The sequence below is a fragment of the Sus scrofa genome, chromosome 6, assembly GCF_054392235.1.
Source record: "Sus scrofa isolate SSC_HxYL_T2T_F1_AM1 chromosome 6, Sscrofa_HxYL_maternal_Yorkshire_Landrace_v2.0, whole genome shotgun sequence".
NCBI classification, from domain to species: Eukaryota; Metazoa; Chordata; class Mammalia; order Artiodactyla; family Suidae; genus Sus; species Sus scrofa.
This window is the reverse complement of record NC_139388.1, coordinates 99555711-99575468: the sequence shown is the minus strand read 5'-3', so window position 1 is coordinate 99575468 and position 19758 is coordinate 99555711. Positions and strand designations below refer to the sequence as shown.

General features: G+C 42.7%; 1 protein-coding gene and 1 long non-coding RNA gene across 30 annotated transcripts in view; one reads left to right on the top strand and one right to left on the bottom strand.

Moving 5' to 3' along the window:
- MACF1 (microtubule actin crosslinking factor 1) overlaps nt 1–19758 on the bottom strand; it is a 357817-nt gene that overhangs the window by 203654 nt on the left and 134405 nt on the right. For 21 of the 29 annotated variants that reach the window (XM_084963966.1, XM_084963984.1, XM_084963987.1 and 18 more), the window contains 3 exons: nt 9711–9800; nt 5273–5350; nt 614–706 (listed from right to left, as the gene is read on the bottom strand). In XM_084963966.1, coding sequence (XP_084820092.1) covers nt 614–706; nt 5273–5350; nt 9711–9800 — 261 coding nt within the window. Of the gene's footprint in view, nt 1–613; nt 707–5272; nt 5351–7352; nt 7449–9710; nt 9801–19758 lie in introns of all 29 variants that reach the window. The other 8 variants (XM_084963963.1, XM_084963980.1, XM_084963976.1 and 5 more) reach the window with 1 other exon arrangement.
- Nucleotides 1823–5160, top strand: LOC146402688 (uncharacterized). Its single transcript, XR_014807503.1, has 2 exons — nt 1823–1910; nt 2589–5160. It is a non-coding gene; the product is annotated as an uncharacterized LOC146402688 (long non-coding RNA).

The window sequence follows — 19758 nt, the reverse complement described above, 5'->3', positions numbered from 1 at the left end:
GGACACAGCAGGAAGATGGCCCTGACCAAGAGGCCAATCATGCTGGCCCCCTGATCTCAGACTTCCAGTCTCCAGAACTGTGAGCAATGGATGGTTGTTGTTTAAGCAGCCCAGCCTATGGTGCTTCATTTCAGCAGCCCAAACTGACTAAGACAGTGCTACAATTAACGAGGCTTATTTAGGGTCATTAGGGACCAGGAAAAGTCTACATCAAAGCAGGATTATAAGCTTTCACTCCACTCTTCAAGAGCATCAAAACCAACATCTCTTCCCATCCCTTATATTCTGAGTCCCTAAAGAGCCAGTTTTGACTCAGTTGAGCAGACTGCTAATAACCAGACTGCCAATGACAGGGCCAAAGTACAAACAACTGAGGGAAAAAAAAAATCCCATTTCATCATGCAAATGATGAGGAAGTTCTGGGTTTACACCACAACAGTTCTGTCTCCAGGCCAATCCTAATCTTCCTTTCCAGCTCCCACTCTGACCCTCAATCACATCCAAATACAGAGAAGGAAGGCTCAGGGTGCGGGAGGAAGGCAGAGCAGCCTCTAGTTCTTTCCAGGCCACGTCCAAACCAAGCAACAGGGACCCCAAACTGCGCAGGCCCTACCTGGAAGTGCAAAATAATGGTCCAGATCAGGCCCAGGGTCAGCTTGGGGTTGCCATCTGTGATGTCATCATTGCGAATATTCACTAGTTTCACCTGAAAAAGAAACACAAGCTGGTATCTCAGAACTCTGTGACTTTTTGTTTTGATTTCATTGTTACAGATTTTCATTACTTACATGCAGTTAAATGGGTTTTTGGGGGTGTGCAGTTCTGACACATGAATAGATCTGTGTAACTACCACCACAATCAGGAGAACAGAAAAGGCACATCAGCCCAAAAAGGTGACTTTGTACTGCCCCTTTGTAGTCAAACCCTGCCCCTTCCCACTAAATCCTGGCAACCACTGATCTGTTTCCAGTTTTGTTTTTTCCAGAATGTCATATAAATGGAATCACACAGTATGTGATCTTTTGATACCGGCTTTTTTTCACTCAGTATGACTGTGAGATACCCATCCAAGTTACCGCATGTAGCAATAGTTTGCTCCTTTTCGTTGTGGAGGAGTATTCTATTATACCCACACATTACACTGTAGTTACCCACCCATCTACTGAAGGACATTTGGGTTGCTGCCAGTTTGGGGCAATTATGAATAAAGCTCCCATATTCACGTACAGTTTCTTGTGTGAGCATATGTTTTCATTTCTCTATGGCAAATTCCTAAGAGTGGGATTGCTGGGTCATATGGCATATGTTTAGCTTTATAATAAACTGCCAAACAATTTTCCAGCATGATCACACCATTTTGCAATCCCACCAGCAAAGCAACCTTGCAGGCACATAGTATTGTGAGTTGCTTTTCAATTAAGTCATCACAACCCTGACTTCTTTTTTTTTCCCCCTCCAAGGTTAAGAGAGAGACCTTCGCCTTGTCCCTCACTGATCTCTGGCCTGCTCCCACCTCTGTTTGTGCTCCTTTGTCGCAGACATCCCCACCTGCCCAGGCCTTCCACAGCATCTCCTTTACTAATAAAATCTCATTCCAACAACATGATGTACAGAGACACACAGGACCTCCCCCTACTAGATGAGCAACCATCCCTGTGTGCTAGAAACGGAGGGGTTTCCTGAGATGTGGGCCTTTCAGGGCTAAAACCAAGAGTGTCCTAGGAAAACCAGCCTGTTTCCACCTCCACTCCTGTGAGCCTCTGTGGTACCCTCCCAGAGTTCTTGGTCAAGTGTGGCAAGCTGTCCTTAAGCTATCCTCCTTTTTTTTTTTTTTTTTTTTTTTTTTTTTTTTTTTTTTTTTTTTTTGTCTTTTTGCCATTTTCTTGGGCCCCTCCTGCGGCATATGGAGGTTCCCAGGGTAGGGGTCTAATCGGAACTGTAGCCACCGGCCTACGCCAGAGCCACAGCAACGCGGGATCTGAGCCGCGTCTGCAACCTACACCACAGCTCATGGCAATGCCGGATCGTTAACCCACTGAGCAAGGGCAGGGACCGAACCCGCAACCTCATGGTTCCTAGTCGGATTCGTTAACCACTGTGCCACGACGGGAACTCCGAGCTATCCTCCTTTTAACTCTTCAACTGAACTGAAATCTTCATGTACTAAAGAATCCTAACAACCTCAAACAGACACCTCACTTCTCCCTTACACTACGGGGACCAGTGCTGTAGCCTGAATGCCTGTGTCTCTCCAAAATTCATGTTAAATCCTAACAACCTATCTGAAGGTAAGTGGAGGTGGGACCTTTTGGGGGTGATTAGTTGTTGAAGGATGGGATTTGTATCTTTATAATTGAGACCCGGGAGTGCCCGTCGTGGCGCAGTGGTTAACGAATCCAACTAGGAACCATGAGGTTACGGGTTCGATCCCTGTCCTTGCTCAGTGGGTTAAAGATCCGGCGTTGCCGTGAGCTGTGGTATAGGTCACAGACGCGGCTTGGATCCCTCGTTGCTGTGGCTCTGGTGTAGGCCGGTGGCTACAGCTCCGATTTGACCCCTAGCCTGGGAACCTCCATATGCTGCACAGGAGAGGCCCTAGAAAAAAAAAAAAAAAAAAAAAAAGGCAAAAAGACAAAAAATAAAAAATAAAATATAATTGAGACCTGGAAAGCTCCCTTAACCTTTCCATCATGTGAGGATACAGCTAAAAGGTACCTGAACCAGAACCTCACCAGACACTAAATCTGCCTCAATCATTTTTGTTTTCTGTTTTTTTTGTTGTTGTTGTTTATTTGGCCACCCCTGGCATATGAAGTTCCTGGGCCAGGGATCAGATCCGAGCCACAGTCGGGACCTAAACCAAAGTTGCAACAACGCTGGATCTTTAATCCACTGTGCCTGGCTGGGGATCAAACCTGTGTCCCAATGCTTGCAACACGCCACCGATCCCATTGAGCCACAGCAGGAACTCCAATCATTTCTGGGGTTTTTGTTTTTTGTTTTTTCTTTTTTTAGGGCCACGCCCATGGCACATGGAGATTTCCAGGCTAGGGATCAAATCAGAGCTGTACCCTCAAGCCTACGCCAGGGCCACAGCAAAGCAGGATCTGAGCTGTGTCTGTGACCTACACCACAGCTCACGGCAACGCCGGGTCCTTAACCCACTGAGCAAGGCCAGGGATCGAACCCACATCCTCATGGATACTAGTGATTCATTTCTGCTGAGCCACAATGGGAGCTCCCATTTCTGTTTTCTATAAGTCACCTGGGCTGTGATATTTTGTCACAGCATCCTGAATGGCTAAGAACCGGGGCAAGTCCCTGCCCTCTTTTGTATGTCAGTCTATTGTGTACACTGGCAGTGGGAGATGCTGCCTTCTGGTCTCCGTGCAGGCTCGCTAATCACTAATGGCACAGACCTGGGAGCGAGCAATCTCAGCCAAGCCCGCCGTCAGTCCCACCTCTGAAAACAGCTTTTCCCTTGTGTTGTAAAGCCAGCCTTCCTTGCCCAAGCCACCCTCCAAACTCTGCCAACCATTCCCTGGTGACTTCATACCTAACCCCTCCCTTTGCTACCTCATCTTCTACGGGCTTTCTTGGCAATTTCAGCACTCATCCTGATGATCCAACTATCACCCCATCTGTATAATTTGTCTGCCTTCCAGAATCTGATGGCTTTCACTTTCACTCTGCTTTAGACACCCACACAGCCACACACTGGACCTCACCATTGCCATGAGAAGCTCCAGAGTTCTCTCTGCCCTTCTCTGTGCCCACTGTTCTTAACTGCTCACATTTTTATTCTATCCTAGTAACCAATCTATCTCTATTGTTATTTTGATTTCTAGCTAATCAATTCTTCTCAGTTCACCTTGCCCATTAAGGCTCTCTGCTTTCCTCTAACTCTACACACAGAGATTTCAATGCTTCTTCCTCTAATACTCTAAACACTTTGGCCTCCAATTCTCCTACCACTTTTCATTTCTCAATTTATTTCAACAAATGTAATTAAGTACCGATTATGGACCATTCATTATGACAGGTGATGAAAAGAAAAGTGTTAAGTAAGATCACATTTCCTGTCCTCATGGGACTTATGATGCATTGGAGCAAACAGAGAAATAACAACAAAAGTAACAAGTATTATATATAAGCAAACTGCTTTGGGAGCACAAAAAAAGAGAATTTCCCAAGTTAGTGAGAATTACTGATAAGAGCGACAAAAATGAACTAACTCCAAAACTATGCATACCATTCCATGTCATTTTGACCGGTGCTGTTGCCTGGCAACTAGAACTGTACCACATCTTTTCCATACAGCTCTCTAAGCAAATGAACTCTGACCCCCTCATCCATCTTCCTCTCTACCACAAACTCTCTCTGTATCTTTAACCCTCTTTCCATCCCCCTCCCGGGATCTAAGAGGCATTTTTCTTTTCTTTTTCCAAAGAAACTACACAGGCCGTGCTCTGGGTCTCAGCCCTCACTGGACCTGGTTCCATCAACTAGGAATCAGTAGGGGGAAGGAAGGTGTGTGGGAAGCAGCATGGAAGGAGCATTGCACAAATGTGAGGGCACCTGGTTCGTGGAAGTCTCAGCTTCGATGTGATTCGGGGCAGGTCATTTCTGGGTTTCCCTTCACATGAAATGTGAAGGCTGGACCAGCCATCTCTAAGGCGTCTTCCAGGGCAAACGCACTCTGACTCAAGCTCCTCCTCACTCCCATTCTCAGCTTTCCCCTCTTCACTGGCTTCTCCTCCCATGTCTAAAAATGAGTTGCCTTCCTTTCTCATCTAGAGAGGAAAACATCTTTACTATGTTCTAAATACTCTTCTGCTCCATGGGGACTGTTCTCTTAAGTCACAGCTGAGACCTTCCCCTCGGCCCTGACGTGTCACTTAACCCTGACCATCCCCTCACCCAGTTCTCACGATGATGAGCACTGGTTTTCCCTCTTCCTGGAAGACGTTCCTTTTCCCCACCTCCTGGGCTGGTTTATTTTGCCTCTTCCCTTGGACCTCCACCTGAGGTGAGTCACTCTTCTGCATCTTCTCTTCTCTTCTCTAGGGCTCCCCCTCTCGGGCCACAAGCTCCATGTGAGGATTTCTAAATGATCTGTCCACAACACAACTGCTCACTAGCAATCAAGACTCAGAACTGACTGTCAGCCAGATTTACCAAGGACTCACCAGGGGCGCTGAGACCATCCCTAAATAGGGACCCGAAGCCAACATTCCCTGGCAGAATGGGGAACACACAGGACACCCTTACCTGTCGCTGCTTTAGGAAGTCCAGGGCAATCTGCACGTTCTGCAGCCTGTGAAATCGCATCCTGCCCTTCTCCCGGGGCTGTAAACAAACACAACGAAAGGGATGTTAATTGCAGCCATACCAGTTTACAAACCCCTTTCCTCTTTCTTTTCCAGGACTAAGAGACTACAAAGATTTCCTCTTGGTTGAAGCCAGGTGTGGGAGCATGACATAAAGCACCCCTTAAGGGCAGGGCCTGTGTGTGTTTTCACCATGCTTGTCGAGGCCCCACCAGGATCCCCGTGAACACACAGCACCTTTGGCTACAACACTGAATTAGTGCCACAGTGTCTCTACAGGTGCTTCTGCATCCATACATGGCTTGATTCTGCATGTGAGGTTCATGGGGATGAAGACTTGGCTCTCTGACTCCCAGAATCACAGGTAAATGCTACTGTAAGGGAAGGGTAGAAAGTCCTAAATTCATATTGCATAGGAATGGACAGAGCCAACCTTACTATAAACCTAGCAAAAGAAGCTCGAGGTAGCTGATTTTAAAATAGGGAAGGAGGAGTTACACATGCTCAATAAGCAAGTGAAAAGATCTAAAATTGGAGGCAGAAACCAGCAAGAAACCTATTTTCTAGGAAGACAGGTGTCAATGTAAGAAAGCTACCCTTTACCCCAGTATGAAATACCCAAAGCAGACAAGACCTTCACAGTGTGGGGCTATTCGACATAGTACTCCGAAGAAAGGTATTTCCTCTAGTCGCTCGCCCTTGGATATCATACAAGACATGGGGAAGGTCCACCTCCACCCAGGGCCTCCAGTGGCCCCTGCCCATGGCTCAAGTCCTACCCAACCAAACATGCATCAAGTTTCCCCAGTGAGTACAGGCAAGGATGGCTATCTACCCTGGAATGTTTTCCCTGCTCGCTTTCCAATATTGTTTTTCATTTTACTAAAATTGGGACTAAAACATCACTCTCACTAGATTACACCCAATTCATTTGTAAAGGTCAAGTTGGTACCACTTAAAGGCTGATAAAATACAAGATAGCTCCGTTGTGCTTACATGCACAGAGGAAACTGCCCCAGACAGTAACAGGTAAAAAGTAAACCCAACGCATGGAAAGACAAGGGTGGAAGCATCTCTCTGTGGGTCTCCCAACACTTCTAAATAACCCTCCCAAACCAGGGTCAGCTACAGAGGGGTTGAGGCCTCACTGTGTAACAGGATAACTTTATAAGTCACACTTTAGGAAAAATCTTTTTAGCAACAACCTCATCTCAGTCACTGCAGCTAAACTAATTGTGAGTATGGCTTAGAAGATGACAGGGCCTGTGAAACTAAACATTCTAAGGCAATGAGGAGGGAAATCAATGGAGTGAAAAGATGACTTTGGACACAGAGAATGGGGATACTCCCTAACCCTTATTTCTGAAGAAAGATCAGAGGCTCTAGTTTAGAGTCTGTAAGCAGAAAACAGCCCTTGTACCCACTCTAATCTTTGCTCCTATGTACTTCCCACCAAAAATACCCTTAAGAACATGCAAGTTAAACCTCTGTCCTCTACAGCACCTAGAGGTGTTATTGACCAAGGCAGGGAATTTCCATGCAGTGAGTGGTTTGCAAACAACAGGCTGTTTTGAAAGCAAATGACATGGTGTGTGGTGACAACCTAGAGGCCAGAAAGGCGGAGAGAGAGTCCCTGTTAGTCTGCAGTGTGGAGTCATGAGCAATTAACTGTCATGCTATCGCGACTAAGCTTTCACAATTCTGCAGTCTGGACTCAGACAACACACAAGGCCACCAGAAAGTCATGGGTCTCTAGGTCACAAAGGGACCTGACACTGCCAAACACCATTCTTCGTTCTGTGCTAGCCACTCTCAGATAAGCAAAACAATTCCCACTCCAGGATCATCTAACAGTGGCAAGAGGCACAATTAGTTTTAACCACTTTCTTTGGGATCCAAATTCCCAGGTGGACAAGGAAGAAGGCAATTGGTAACTGAGCTCCTTGGAGACCAAGAGAACCCCAAACTCTCTGGCGGCCCTGCAGTGAGGCTGGGATGCTGGTGTCCCCAGGAGGACCTACTACATCATCATCATCTTCCTCCTCCTGCTCCTCGCTGTGTGTGTGGCGCCAGGAGGGCATGCTCACCAGACGGAGGGTCTTCAGCCCTGCTGGCTCCTTTGACCACCAACCAAGACAAAGACACGGCAGAGTAACAGGAAGTTCGCAACACAAAAATGAAAAGGAAATGAATGCAGAAAAAAAAAGGTGAAAATAAATATGAAAATACCCTCCCACCTCCACAAAGATGCAAAACCAAATCAAGACCACAGCAGATGGTTGTACTGAACACTTCTTATGTTGAAACACAGCTTTAGTTCTTCTTGGCCATCCACCTTCTCTCTCTGCTTTTGTGAACCAACTCAGGGAGAAAGGGTGATAATAACCATGAAAGTGATATTTGGATGGTTTCTGGTGAGAAGATGATATTCCATGACTATCCCCATAAACACCTATAAGTTTTCAAAGGCTAGGAAAAGAAATTAGACTGCACTGGTTTTAACCTGTTATAAGCAATATCATTGAAAAGATTTTTATTTTTCATTGAAAAGATTTGTATCTTTTCAATACAAAATCACTACATTCAACAAATATACCAGCCAAATTGCCCAAAATATAACTTTGTGGGCATTGAAAAGTAAAGTTCAGCACAAAGTGAAATTCTGATTACTTAAGAGATTTATAAAAGAGGACCAGAGAAGAACTAGAATTTGTATGTACTGGCTGTGTTAATAAAGGCATCTATTAATTTTAGGCCATTAAAAATTATAAAATTAATTCTATTTCTAGGCCCAAAAATGTGAAACCAAAACAAAGGGCCCAGGGGAAGCCAAGCCCCAAACCTAGAAGAAGCTATCACTTATAGAGTGAAATCCAATATGCCAAATTCTGCTCTTGAAACACGACAAACTATGACTGAGAATTCATTAAGGCAGCAAGTGTGCTGGCTCCACGGGCTCCTGGTGCTGGGGCCTCTCCAGGGCGCTCCTCCCTCACAGGCGTTTCCAGGAGGCAGCCCTGGCCTCTCCTAAATGAAGAGCATGGTGTCTGAGAGGCTCCAGACAGAATGGGTGCTGCACAGGAGCACCTGCTCCCATTAGGCTCACGTACATGAACAACGAGCCCACAGTGGGGTTGTGCTGATCCCTCACACAAAGGGAGGATAAGGACTATCATCCTAGGAGCCCTCAAATAGGTAGGTGCTTCCACAGCCATGCCTAATACATTTGGGGAGGAGGCAGGTATAGCTGATTATCCAAGGAGCCCACATGTACTGCATCTGAGGCTATGATCAGACATCACCTTCAGCACTTCTCCAAACCTGTGAGAGACAGCGAGTCACAGCAGGGAGAAAGTGAGGTGATTTGGGGGAAAAAATGACTCTAAACACCTGGGCTTTTAAAGGTAAACTTCAGGTCTTTACTAAATACAGAAAATAAAACAATTCACAGAAGGAAAAACAGAAGGAGTCTATACAGACTGACATAAAGCTGTAAGAATAAAAATACATCTTATTCAAAAATCTTTAGGAGTTCCCATCGTGATGCAGTGGAAAGAATCTGACTAGGAACCATGAGGTTGCGGGTTCGATCCCTGGCCTCTCTCAGTGGGTTAAGGATCTGGTATTGCGATGAGCTGTGGTGTAGGTCGCAGACCTTGCTTGGATCTGGCATTGCTGTGGCTGTGGCGTAGGCCAGCAGCTACTGCTCCAATTAGACCCCTAGCCTGGGAACCTCCATATGCTGTGGGTGTGGCCCCAAAAAGATGAAAAGATGGAAAAAAAAAAAAAAAAACTTTAAATGTGAATCTACTATTCCAGAAATACTAGCATCTATAAATAAAGATCAAGTGAGGAGAAAATATACAGGTATGAAAGGAACAGAGATGATATCTGATTCCATCGAGAAATAAGAACATACTGGAGTTCTAGTCATGGCTCTGCAGAAACAAATCCGACTAGTACCCATGAGGATGCAGGTTTGTTCCCTGGCTTGCTCAGTGGGTTAAGGATCCGGCATTGCCATGAGCTGTGGTATAAGCTGGCAGCTATAGCTCTGATTGGACCCCTAGCCTGGGAACCTCCATATGCCTAGGGTTTGGCCCTAAAAAGACAAAAGACAAAAGACAAAAAAAAAAAAAAAAAAAAAAAGAAGAAGAAGAATATATGGTACATCAATTTAAGATGGAAAGGAATCATATCATTCTTAACCTGTTAGTCTGAGTTAGAAACAGAGTCCACCAATCACCTCTTCTACTTCTTCCCATATAACACAGTGAGCAGTGACAACCACTGCCCTAACACTCAACAGGATGGACCCCCAAGTCATTAACAGGGCCACCCTGGGAGGCCACTCATTAGGAGGAGAGAGAGAAGCTCACCAGTTTGATGCCTGAGAGGACCTCCAGGAGGGAGATCAGGTTATGGCCATCCCGCAGATCTTCATAAAGATCATTGATGTGCTTGCGGACCTGTGCAGGAAAGCAAAACAGACCAGTTTTAGTTGATCCTGAATTACTTTATTATCTACACAACCATCTCTAGTTCTAGGTAAACACAAATTAAAGGATTTGAAACTGGAAACAATCATAAAATTCAGGAATTTTCAGGTTGGAGTATAATACATATGAAATGGTAGCACTTAAACAGAAGTCTATGTGCATTTTTTTAAACTGAAACCAGATCTATCACACACTCCAGCCAACCCTGAACACTAGTCCAGCCAAGAGGATGAGAAGTCTTTATCATCCTGGAACATCTCAGGAATTATTATGGACCAAAATGTGATACCAGAGCCAGTGTTGGGCAGATGAGACAAGCCCAAGTTGGAAAAGCCTTCCAGAGTGCTACAAAGGAAACAGAGGTGCTAGCTACCCAGCATCCCACAGGGTATACCTCTAATTTAACCCCTTTCTTACAAATCCTTCTCCTAGTGAATTTAAGAACTATTTTCTTTTGGGGAAAAAAATAAATCCAATTTTATAATTGAAACTATGGAAAAGCAAGTATCACTTGAGAAAAATGTGTGATTAATGTCAAACACTGTGCTAAATGCTTTAAATGTTATCTCATCTATCCCTCGCACCTTGAAGATAGGTATTATTATTCCTATTTTACAAATGAGGAAACAAGGTATAAAGACGTTAAGTAACTTGCCCAAGGTCACAAATGGTAAAACTGGCCCCACTTTAGTCTTTCTGATTTTCAGTCTTTGCCATTACTACTATGCTTTATAATCAGCCATCATCTCATTTTATTTATTTAATCCAAATAACTGCCCTGTAAAGTTTACTGCCCCAATTCCATAGGAGAAACTAAGATCGTATAGCTTCAGGAAGTGGCTTAAGTGACGGATGCACTCCAAGTGTAGTCATAACTTCATTGAGTGACACTCAAACACAGGATCAGAAGACTAGTGGAAATTACAAGGAAGAAGATTTTTTTCAACATACGTAATTTTCTAGACAACAATAGAAAGGGTTACTCTCAGAAATAGTGAATTTCTAGTCACTGGAGTTTTTCGAGCAGAGGCTGGGATACTGGAACTTTTACATTCAAGTGGATGACTGAACATAAATCTGCTCCAATTGTAATTTAGCATTCTAAATAGATCGGGAATCAGGAAAGACAAAGACTGGAAACACTTCAGTAAACTTCCCAGAAAAGAAAGGACTTGAAGGATTAGAAAATACTTTGATAGAAAGAAAGAGGATGATGGAGTTCCCATAATGGCTCAGAGGAAATGAATCTGACTGGTATCCATGAGGACATAGGTTCAATCCCCAGCCTCCCTCGATGGGTTAAGGATCCGGCATTCCTGTGAGCTGTGGTGTAGGTCGCAGACATGGCTCGGATCTGGCATTGGTGTGACTGTGTTGTAGGCTGGCAGCTACCGCTCCGATTTGACCTATAGCCTGGGAATTTCCTTATGCCTCAGGTGTGACCCTAAAAGACAAAAAAAAAAAAAAAAAGAAAGAAAGAAAGAGAATGGTAAAACCACATAAGACTAGGTATAGAGGTGGAAATATATGAGATATGCATGTTTGTATATGTGTGTGAAGGAATAAGATGACGACAGGTAGATAACCTAATTGGAGAAAATGGTTCATGATGAATTAGATAATAGCTTTCAGGTATTTAAAGAGTAATTCTTCAAGGGAACCCTCCTATACTGTTGGCAGGAATGTAACTGGTACAACCACAATGGAGAACAGTATGGAGGTTCCTTAAAAAAACTAAATAAAGAACTCTCAAATGACCCAGCAATCCCACTCCTGGGTATATATCCAGAGAAAACCACAATTCAAAAAGTTACATGCACCCCAATGTTCACACTAGTACTATTTACAGTAGCCAAGACATGGAAACAACCTAAATATCCACTGACAGAGGAATGGATAAAGAAGATGTGGTACAGGAGTTCCCGTTGTGGCACAGCAGAAATGAATCTGACTAGAAACCATGACGTTTTGGGTTCAATCCCTGGCCTCGCTCAGTGGGTTAAGGATCTGGCCGTGAGCTGTGGTGTAGGTCACAGAGGTGGCTCGGATCTGGCTTTGCTGTGGCTGTGATGAAGGCCGGGAGCTGTAGCTCCAATTTGAACCCTAGCCTGGGACCCTCCATATGCCGTGGGTACAGCCCTAAAAAGCACCAAAAAAAAAAAAAAAAAGATATGGTACATATATACAATGAAGTATTACTCAGCCATCAGAATGAAATAATGCCATTTGTAGCAACATGGATGGACCTAGAGATTATCATACTAGGTGAAGTCAGACAAAGAAAGATAAATATCATATGATATCACTTATATGTAGAATCTAATTTTTAAAAATGATAAAAATGAATTTATTTACAAAACAGAAACAGAAATCATAGATTTCAAAATCAAACTGATGGTTATCAAAGAGAAATCTGGAGGAGAGGGATAAATTAGGAATTTGGGATTAATACATAAATACTACTATATATAAAATGGATAACAAGGAGCTACTGCATAGTATAGGGAAATCTACTCGATATTCTGTAATAATCTATATGGGAAAAGAATCTGAAAGAGAATGCATATATATATAACTGAATCACTTTGCTGTACACTTGAAACTAACACAACATTGTAAATCAACTATACTCTAATAAATTTTTTAAAATGAATATTTCTTCAATTTTTCTGTGCTATTCACAATGACATGATACACTTTTTAGTTTAATTTACAATATTAACATATTCCCTCTCGCTTCCTTTTTTTTTTTCTTTTTGACCACACCCACAGCATGCGGAAGTTCCTGGGCCAGGGCCTGAACCTAGACCATAGCAGTGATCCCAGCCACTGCAGTGACAACACAAGATCCTTAATCTGCTGCACCACAAGAGAATTCCTCCCATCATTTTCTTAAGTTTAGACAATGAATAAAGCAAAACACTTATCTCAGACTCCTATGATTTGCTGACTTCCACAGTGTAAATACTCTTACCAATTTCAAGCTATTAATATAATATCACTAAAAGCAATGTTGGGAAAAAATGTACAGTAGCATACCAACATATAGCTATTTCCATCAGAGAGATACAACAGACATAATTAATCACAAGAGTATAGATGATAATAACATGAAATAAAATAACTACAAAGTGAGAAGTTTTGAATATTTTAAATATAATTTACTTAATAAGCTTTTATAATTTAATTTTTTAATTTTGTTTTGTTTTGTCTTTTGTCTTTTCAGGGCCACACCTGCAGCATATAGAGGTTCCCAGGCTAGGGGTCTAATCAGAGCTATAGCAGCCGGCCTACGCCAGAGCCACAGAATGCCAGATCCAAGCCACATCTGCAACCTACACCACAGGTCACGGCAACGCCGGATCCTTAACCCACTGAGAGAGGCCAGGGATCGAACCCACAACCTCATGGTTCCTAGTCGGATTTGTTTCTGCTGTGCCACAACAGGAGCTCCTAATTTAATTTTTTTAAATGACAGTGCTTAGCAAACAGCTCATAAAATTCTTGGAAAATTTAATATTTGGCTCTCATGAGCCCACAAAAGTTGGCTCCAGTGCAACAGTGGCTCCAAAATTTCAAGACTCTCAGGTGGGTCCAAGGGTTCAAGCTTGAGTCTGGGACAACCACAGAGCACCTCTAACAGAAATTAGCAGGTCATAAGGGTTGGAAAGGGAATTGATTTGATAAGTTCAATTTTAAATATGCTGAATTTAAAACAGCAGCAAAGGAGCTCAAATGGAAATGTTCTTGAAGCAGCTGGAAATACCAGAATTCAATTTGGGTCAGCTGAGAATTTAAGTTCAGCAGTCATATGCATAAAGGTGCTAGCTAAAGACATGGGAAATGTTGGGCTTTCTGGGTTGGGACAAGAAAAAGAGCAGAGTGCTAAGGACTGAGCCTGAGGGAATAGCCAAAATTAGAAGGCAGGAGATGGGAAAGCAATCAACAAGAACAGGGGGCGCAAAAGGCAGTGAAAGAGGTAGGGAACAAACTGCGAAAATCTAATCAAGGAAGAGATGCTCGCCAGTATCAAATTCTATAGGACAAAGAGATGAGGACTAAGAAAGGGTTTTTGAATTTTTCTACAAACAAGAGTGTTTTGGGTGAGAATAATTTTCCAAAGAGTGGTGAAATGGAAATCAGATTATAAATGAAAGGGAGGTTTAAAAAAGTCAGAAACTGGGAGTTCCCATTGTGAAGCAGCAGACTTGTCCATGAGGATGCAGGTTTGATCCCCGGCCTCACTCAGTGGGTCAATGATCTGGCAATACTGTGGCTGTGGTGTGGGCTGGCAGGTGTGTAGCACTGATTCAACCCCTAGCCTGGGAACTTCCTTATGTCTCAGGTATGGCCCTAAAAAGCAAAAACAAACAAACAAATAAATAAATAAAGTCGGAAATTATTAAATATGTGATTTTAAGGGTTAAGAAGAGACTCTAATGAGGGATTTATTTTGATGCCTAAGACCTGAACACAGGGAGTGACCATCGAATAATTGTTGAAATAAATTATATCTGGAAAAAAAAAAAAAAAGGAGTTCCCGTCGTGGCGCAGTGGTTAATGAATCCGACTAGGAACCATGAGGTTGCGGGTTCGGTCCCTGCCCTTGCTCAGTGGGTTAACGATCCGGCGTTGCCGTGAGCTGTGGTGTAGGTTGCAGACTCGGCTCGGATCCCGCGTTGCTGTGGCTCTGGCGTAGGCCGGTGGCTACAGCTCCAATTCAACCCCTAGCCTGGGAACCTCCATATGCCGAGGGAGCGGCCCAAGAAATAGCAACAACAACAACAACAAAAAAGACAAAAGACAAAAAAAAAAAAAAAAAAAAAAAATATATATCTGGGTTGCAGAGCAAGTGAGATCATGTTATCACCAGGATACTAAACACCACAGAGGGCTGCAAAGAAAAGGCAGCACTTTGAAATGTAAAGTCAGTTTCACATCCAGGCCCCAATATCTCCCAAAAATTCCAGTTATGTTTTACACCTATGAATAGCAAAATTCAACCACCTTAAAAGAGATTTAAATGAGAACTAGTTCACTTTCTCAGTCTCTGTGTGATTATAATAACCAAACAACTATGAAAACCAGCAGAGAGATAGAGACAAAGGTAATGGGGGAAGGGAGTGTAATGAGATTTCTCTTTTCTGGAAAATTTTCAACAGAGAACAGTAGTCTGTTTCTGAAGCATACCGGACACAGCTCTGCAAAGAAAAGCATAAAAAAACTAGCTAACAATTACCTGTGCTTTTACATCAGAAAATTTTCAAATGCAGGATGGGTTTGGATAGGGCTCAATTAACATTCCACAATCATGCTGCTAGCAAATGGCCAGGCCCATCAAATCCAGGTCGGCCCCATTCTTTTAAGTCTTGACCTCTTCTGAACATACCAACTTGCCTCTAAAGTTTTCCACAAATGTCTTAAGAAAAAGTCCAGTGGATTAAGCACCAGAAGTATCAGAGGCAACTGAATGAAGCCAGGAGTACTCAGGAATCACCCATATATGTTTCTTTCCAACAAATAATCATGCTACTCTGTCAACAAGATGAGAGAAAAACTTCAAGTGCCTGTTTGCACTCTCTGTGAAAGTCACCATCAAAATTAATTCTCTAGAACTCTCCAAAGAGTATGAACAAAATGGCTGAAAAATTCATGAAAAGATTCTCAATATCATTAGCCATAGAGAAAGTGTAAATCAAAACTACAGTGAGATACCACTTCACAAAACCCACTAGGATGGCAACAATCAAAAAGACAGATAACAGATGTTGATGAGGCCATAGAGAAACTGGAACCCTCATACACTCCGGGTGAGAATGGAAAATGGTGCAGCTGCTTTGGAAAACAGTCTGACAGTTCCTCAAAACGCTAAACACAAGTTACCACATGACCCAGTAATTTCACTCCTACGTATATACCCAAGAGAATTAAAAACATATGTCCAGAAAAAAAAAACTTGTACATGAATGAATGTTTATAGCAGTATTCATTGTTCACAATAGCCAAAAAGTGAAAATAATCCAAATGTCTAAATATTATGCTGAGAGAAGCCAAAGAACCACATATTATATGATTCCATTTATATGAGATATCAGAACAGGCAAACCTACAGACTGGAGGTTGCCCAGGACTAGGGGAGGACATGGGGGATGGTTAGGGGTAATGACTAAAAAGAAGGTTTTTTTGGGGGGTGAGGAAAATTTTCTAAAATTGATTGTGATGACAGTTGTGCAATTCTGTGAATAATATAAAAGCCATTGACTTGTATACTCTAAATGGGTGAATTATATGTTATATGAATTAAATCTCAACAAAGCTATTTTTAAAAATTAATGAATGACTGAATTTTGAGACCAGGCCAATCCTCTCGAATCACCATGCATTAATAAGCCAAGGAAAGCTCTGCTCTCCCAATTTTTAAAAGATTGGCTTGAAGTCATAGAAAAAAACAGCTTCCCCCAATTTCTGAGTGGCTTTAACAAAGGGAATAAATTGCACTTCAGTGTTCAGAACCAGAATCTGAGCCCAAAGGGACTTTAAAGATTACTGAATTTCTAATGTTCTTAGTTTACAGAAGAGATAAGCATTGTCTAGAGAAATTAAGTAACTTTGTACCATCATTTAGCTGGAAAATGTCAGCTCATTGTCTCCTGACTCTGAGTCCAATGCTCTTTCCCTTCACAAGGCTTCCAGGATGAAGGGTAGAAATGACATATTATCAATAGTATTAAATTATAAGAGGAAGCCCCCTCACTCCCAAAAGAACCAAGGATTGTCACGTAGAATTCATTAAGACCTACTGAAAACATGAACTAGAAAAACTTTCCTCTAAGACTGTTAAAACACAAGCAGCTCAATTTCCTTGATCCACACTATGCTTGAGGAGCAATAAACAGGTGAGAGGAGAAAGTTTCAAAGAGAAGAACATGTTATTTACGCTCATCTACACTTACTAAAACATACAGGGAAACAACAGGTGAGCCTGGTGACTTCGGATAGATTTCTCGACTTATAGATTTTTAGACTATAAGAGGGGAATTGCATATTGATTTAACAGCCAAACTGATCTTCCAGGAAAAGCCTAATACTAAAAAAAAAAAAAAAAAAAAAAACCCAAAACAACAACAACAATAAAACCCACATTACAGTTGTCACAGACTTTTCTTTCACTCTAGAGAGAACTGTGTTCAAATGCAAGGAATAAGAGCAGGGGCTGGGAATCTCGGTTGGAGTAAGCAGAGTGAGACGGGGAGCAAAAGTGTGAGGCTCTCTGCAGATAAGAATTCCATCGTCTCTGTTTGTCTCTGTTTCGAGAGTTCCTTAAATTGTGAGGAATCTAACAGTAGCACCAGCCAAGCCAGATTAACAAAGATTCTCTGAGGATGGGGGTGGCTCTAAAGTCCATAAAGGGTAGCTTTACTTAGCAAACAGGCACTGATGCTCAGGGAACAGGGCCTTTAAATCCAAGTATAAGAACCAAAACTTGCAGTGGGGGTTGCGATGCATTCGGGGTGAAATCAAGCTCTGAAAACTCAGGTCCAGGCAGAGGCAGTCACAAACCACCACCATATGGTCACAGTTGGGCAACAAAGGCAACACTCCTCAGCATCTGACCAGCACTACTCTGTCAAGCTCTTAAATTAAACTCCACTGCCAGTCTCCTTCTGACCTTTCTCACAGACATGAATAAGCAAAGGGGTGTGAAAGTACACGCAGTGTTTAGGGAGCAGTGAGCTGTTTCACGTGGCCGCAGCACAGAGGCTGCGGCACTGGAAAGAGCATCCGGAACCATTAGAGCTACTTCCCACCCTATGTTCAGCTAGAGAGCCTCAAAGAGATGGAGAAAAATTGAGAACAATAGTGAAAATGTGGAGATAAAACTTTTGCTGGTTTTTCTGGATTTTTTTTTTTTTTTTTTTTTTTTGTGGCCAAACCCATGGCATGTATAAGTTTCCAGTCCAGAGATCGAACCTGTGCCACAGCAAAGACTGGTTCCACAACAGTGACAATACCAGATTCTTAACCCACTGCACCACTAGGGAACTCCTCGGGATTCTTCATTAGGAGAAGGCCAGTGGCTTCTACATTGTATACATGAATAAAAATGGAAAGAATTATTCCATCTGTTAAATACTTTCCTCTCTACGCACTAACCTCCACCATCAATAGGAACCGACCAGAGAAAGCATTTCTCTTCCTTCTCAGAAGCTCATGCTCTAGGTTCTATCTCATCCTCTCCGTTTTTCTGAAGTTCTCTTTGGGGGAGGGGAATACACTTTTATCAGCTACCAATACCTAGAGGTACGGCAAGGAAAATGTAAATAAAACCTCACTTAAAACTCTAGATTTTTTTTTCTTTTTTTGCTTTTTAGGGCCACCCCTAAGGCATATGGAAGTTCCCAGGCTAGGGGTAGAATCAAAGCTGCAGCTACTGGCTATACCACAGCTACAGCAACTCAGGATCCAAGCCATGTCTGCAACCTACACCACAGCTCATGGCAACACTGGATCCTTAATCCACTGAGCAGGGTCAGGGATCAAATCCACATCCTCATGAATACTAGTTGGGTTCATTACCACTGAGTCACAATTCCCACAGATTTTACTTTTTGATGGTTTAGGCATATGAGGAGAACTCTTCGGTTTGTAGGACTTGTGTTCTAAAAATTAGGTTATTTATATATTTCAGATGCTTACTTTTAAAAATCTTTTTAAAGACTGGATAAAGAGTGTTCTCAACTAATAAAGAGGAAATAATTTGCTTATTCTAGAGCAAACTGTTTCCTAAAGAGACATTTGGAGATCCAAGATATTCTATGTCAACTAAATCTAGAACTTGAGAGGCTTGGTTGTTTTGACCTAACATCATCTACTTGCTAATGGCAACATTAGTGTGGCACATGTGTACTTGGGGGGCAAAGCAAAGGATGCTTGAGTTACACAGAACAGATCTTGATCCCTAATTCTCAGCCCAAAGTTCAAAGAATTCCAGCATGGAGCAATGATTGTGGTGGGCACATATCTCTGTGAAATATTCCAAGATGACAAAATGCCACTGGAACTGTAAGGCTAGGGCCAGAGAAGAGATGAAAAATTGCCAGGGATTTAAGTAAAGCTCTGGCTGGCTTCCAGTTTCTAACAATGCTATGAAGTGTTCGTCTAGTTTCTCCCTCCCTGGGCCTCCTGTCATCACACAGCACTGAGGCAGAGGTCCAACAGGCAACATCAGCTACAAATGAAGAGCACAGAGCCAGAGCATTTGCATTCAACTACAAAATTTAGGGGAACAAGCTGGAGGCAGGATAAATTCAGTTCTTCTAATTGTTAAGAGATGAGGTATGAAAGCAGAGCAAAGTAGGGCATGTTTAAGAGAAACAACTTACTTAATTACTTAATTTTGGTCGGAAGACTCATGATTGGTCCTTAGCTCTATCCTTTGCTAGCTGTGTGTTCTTAGGAAAGTCACTTCATCCTTCTAATTCTCACTTTCTTTAGGTGTTAAAATTGAAAGGATAAAAACACACTTACCTCCTTCTGGGTGACTGTAAGGATCAAGTCAGAGGAGAATGCACTTTGTAAGCTAAAAAGATTACTGAGATATAATTTACTCAAGGTAACAAACCCTTACTGGACACCCCTCACGTTCCTGATGCAGTACGTGGTAGAGACAGCAACACAAGCCCTGGCCCCCAGTGAGCACCGCCAGAGAACAGCAATATGTGAACACTACCACAGTGGTGTAGAATGAAGATGGAGTTGCAATAATTTAGTCCAAGGGAGGGAGGTCAGAGTCTCAGTGAGGGGCTATTGGACCTGGGCCCTGAAAAGTAAGTGGTGATGCCCAGGGCAGAGGAGGCCTGATGTGCATTTAAGGGAGAGAGAAATGAATGAGCAAGGAGGTGCGAAAGTACAGAGTGTGTAGGAAGCA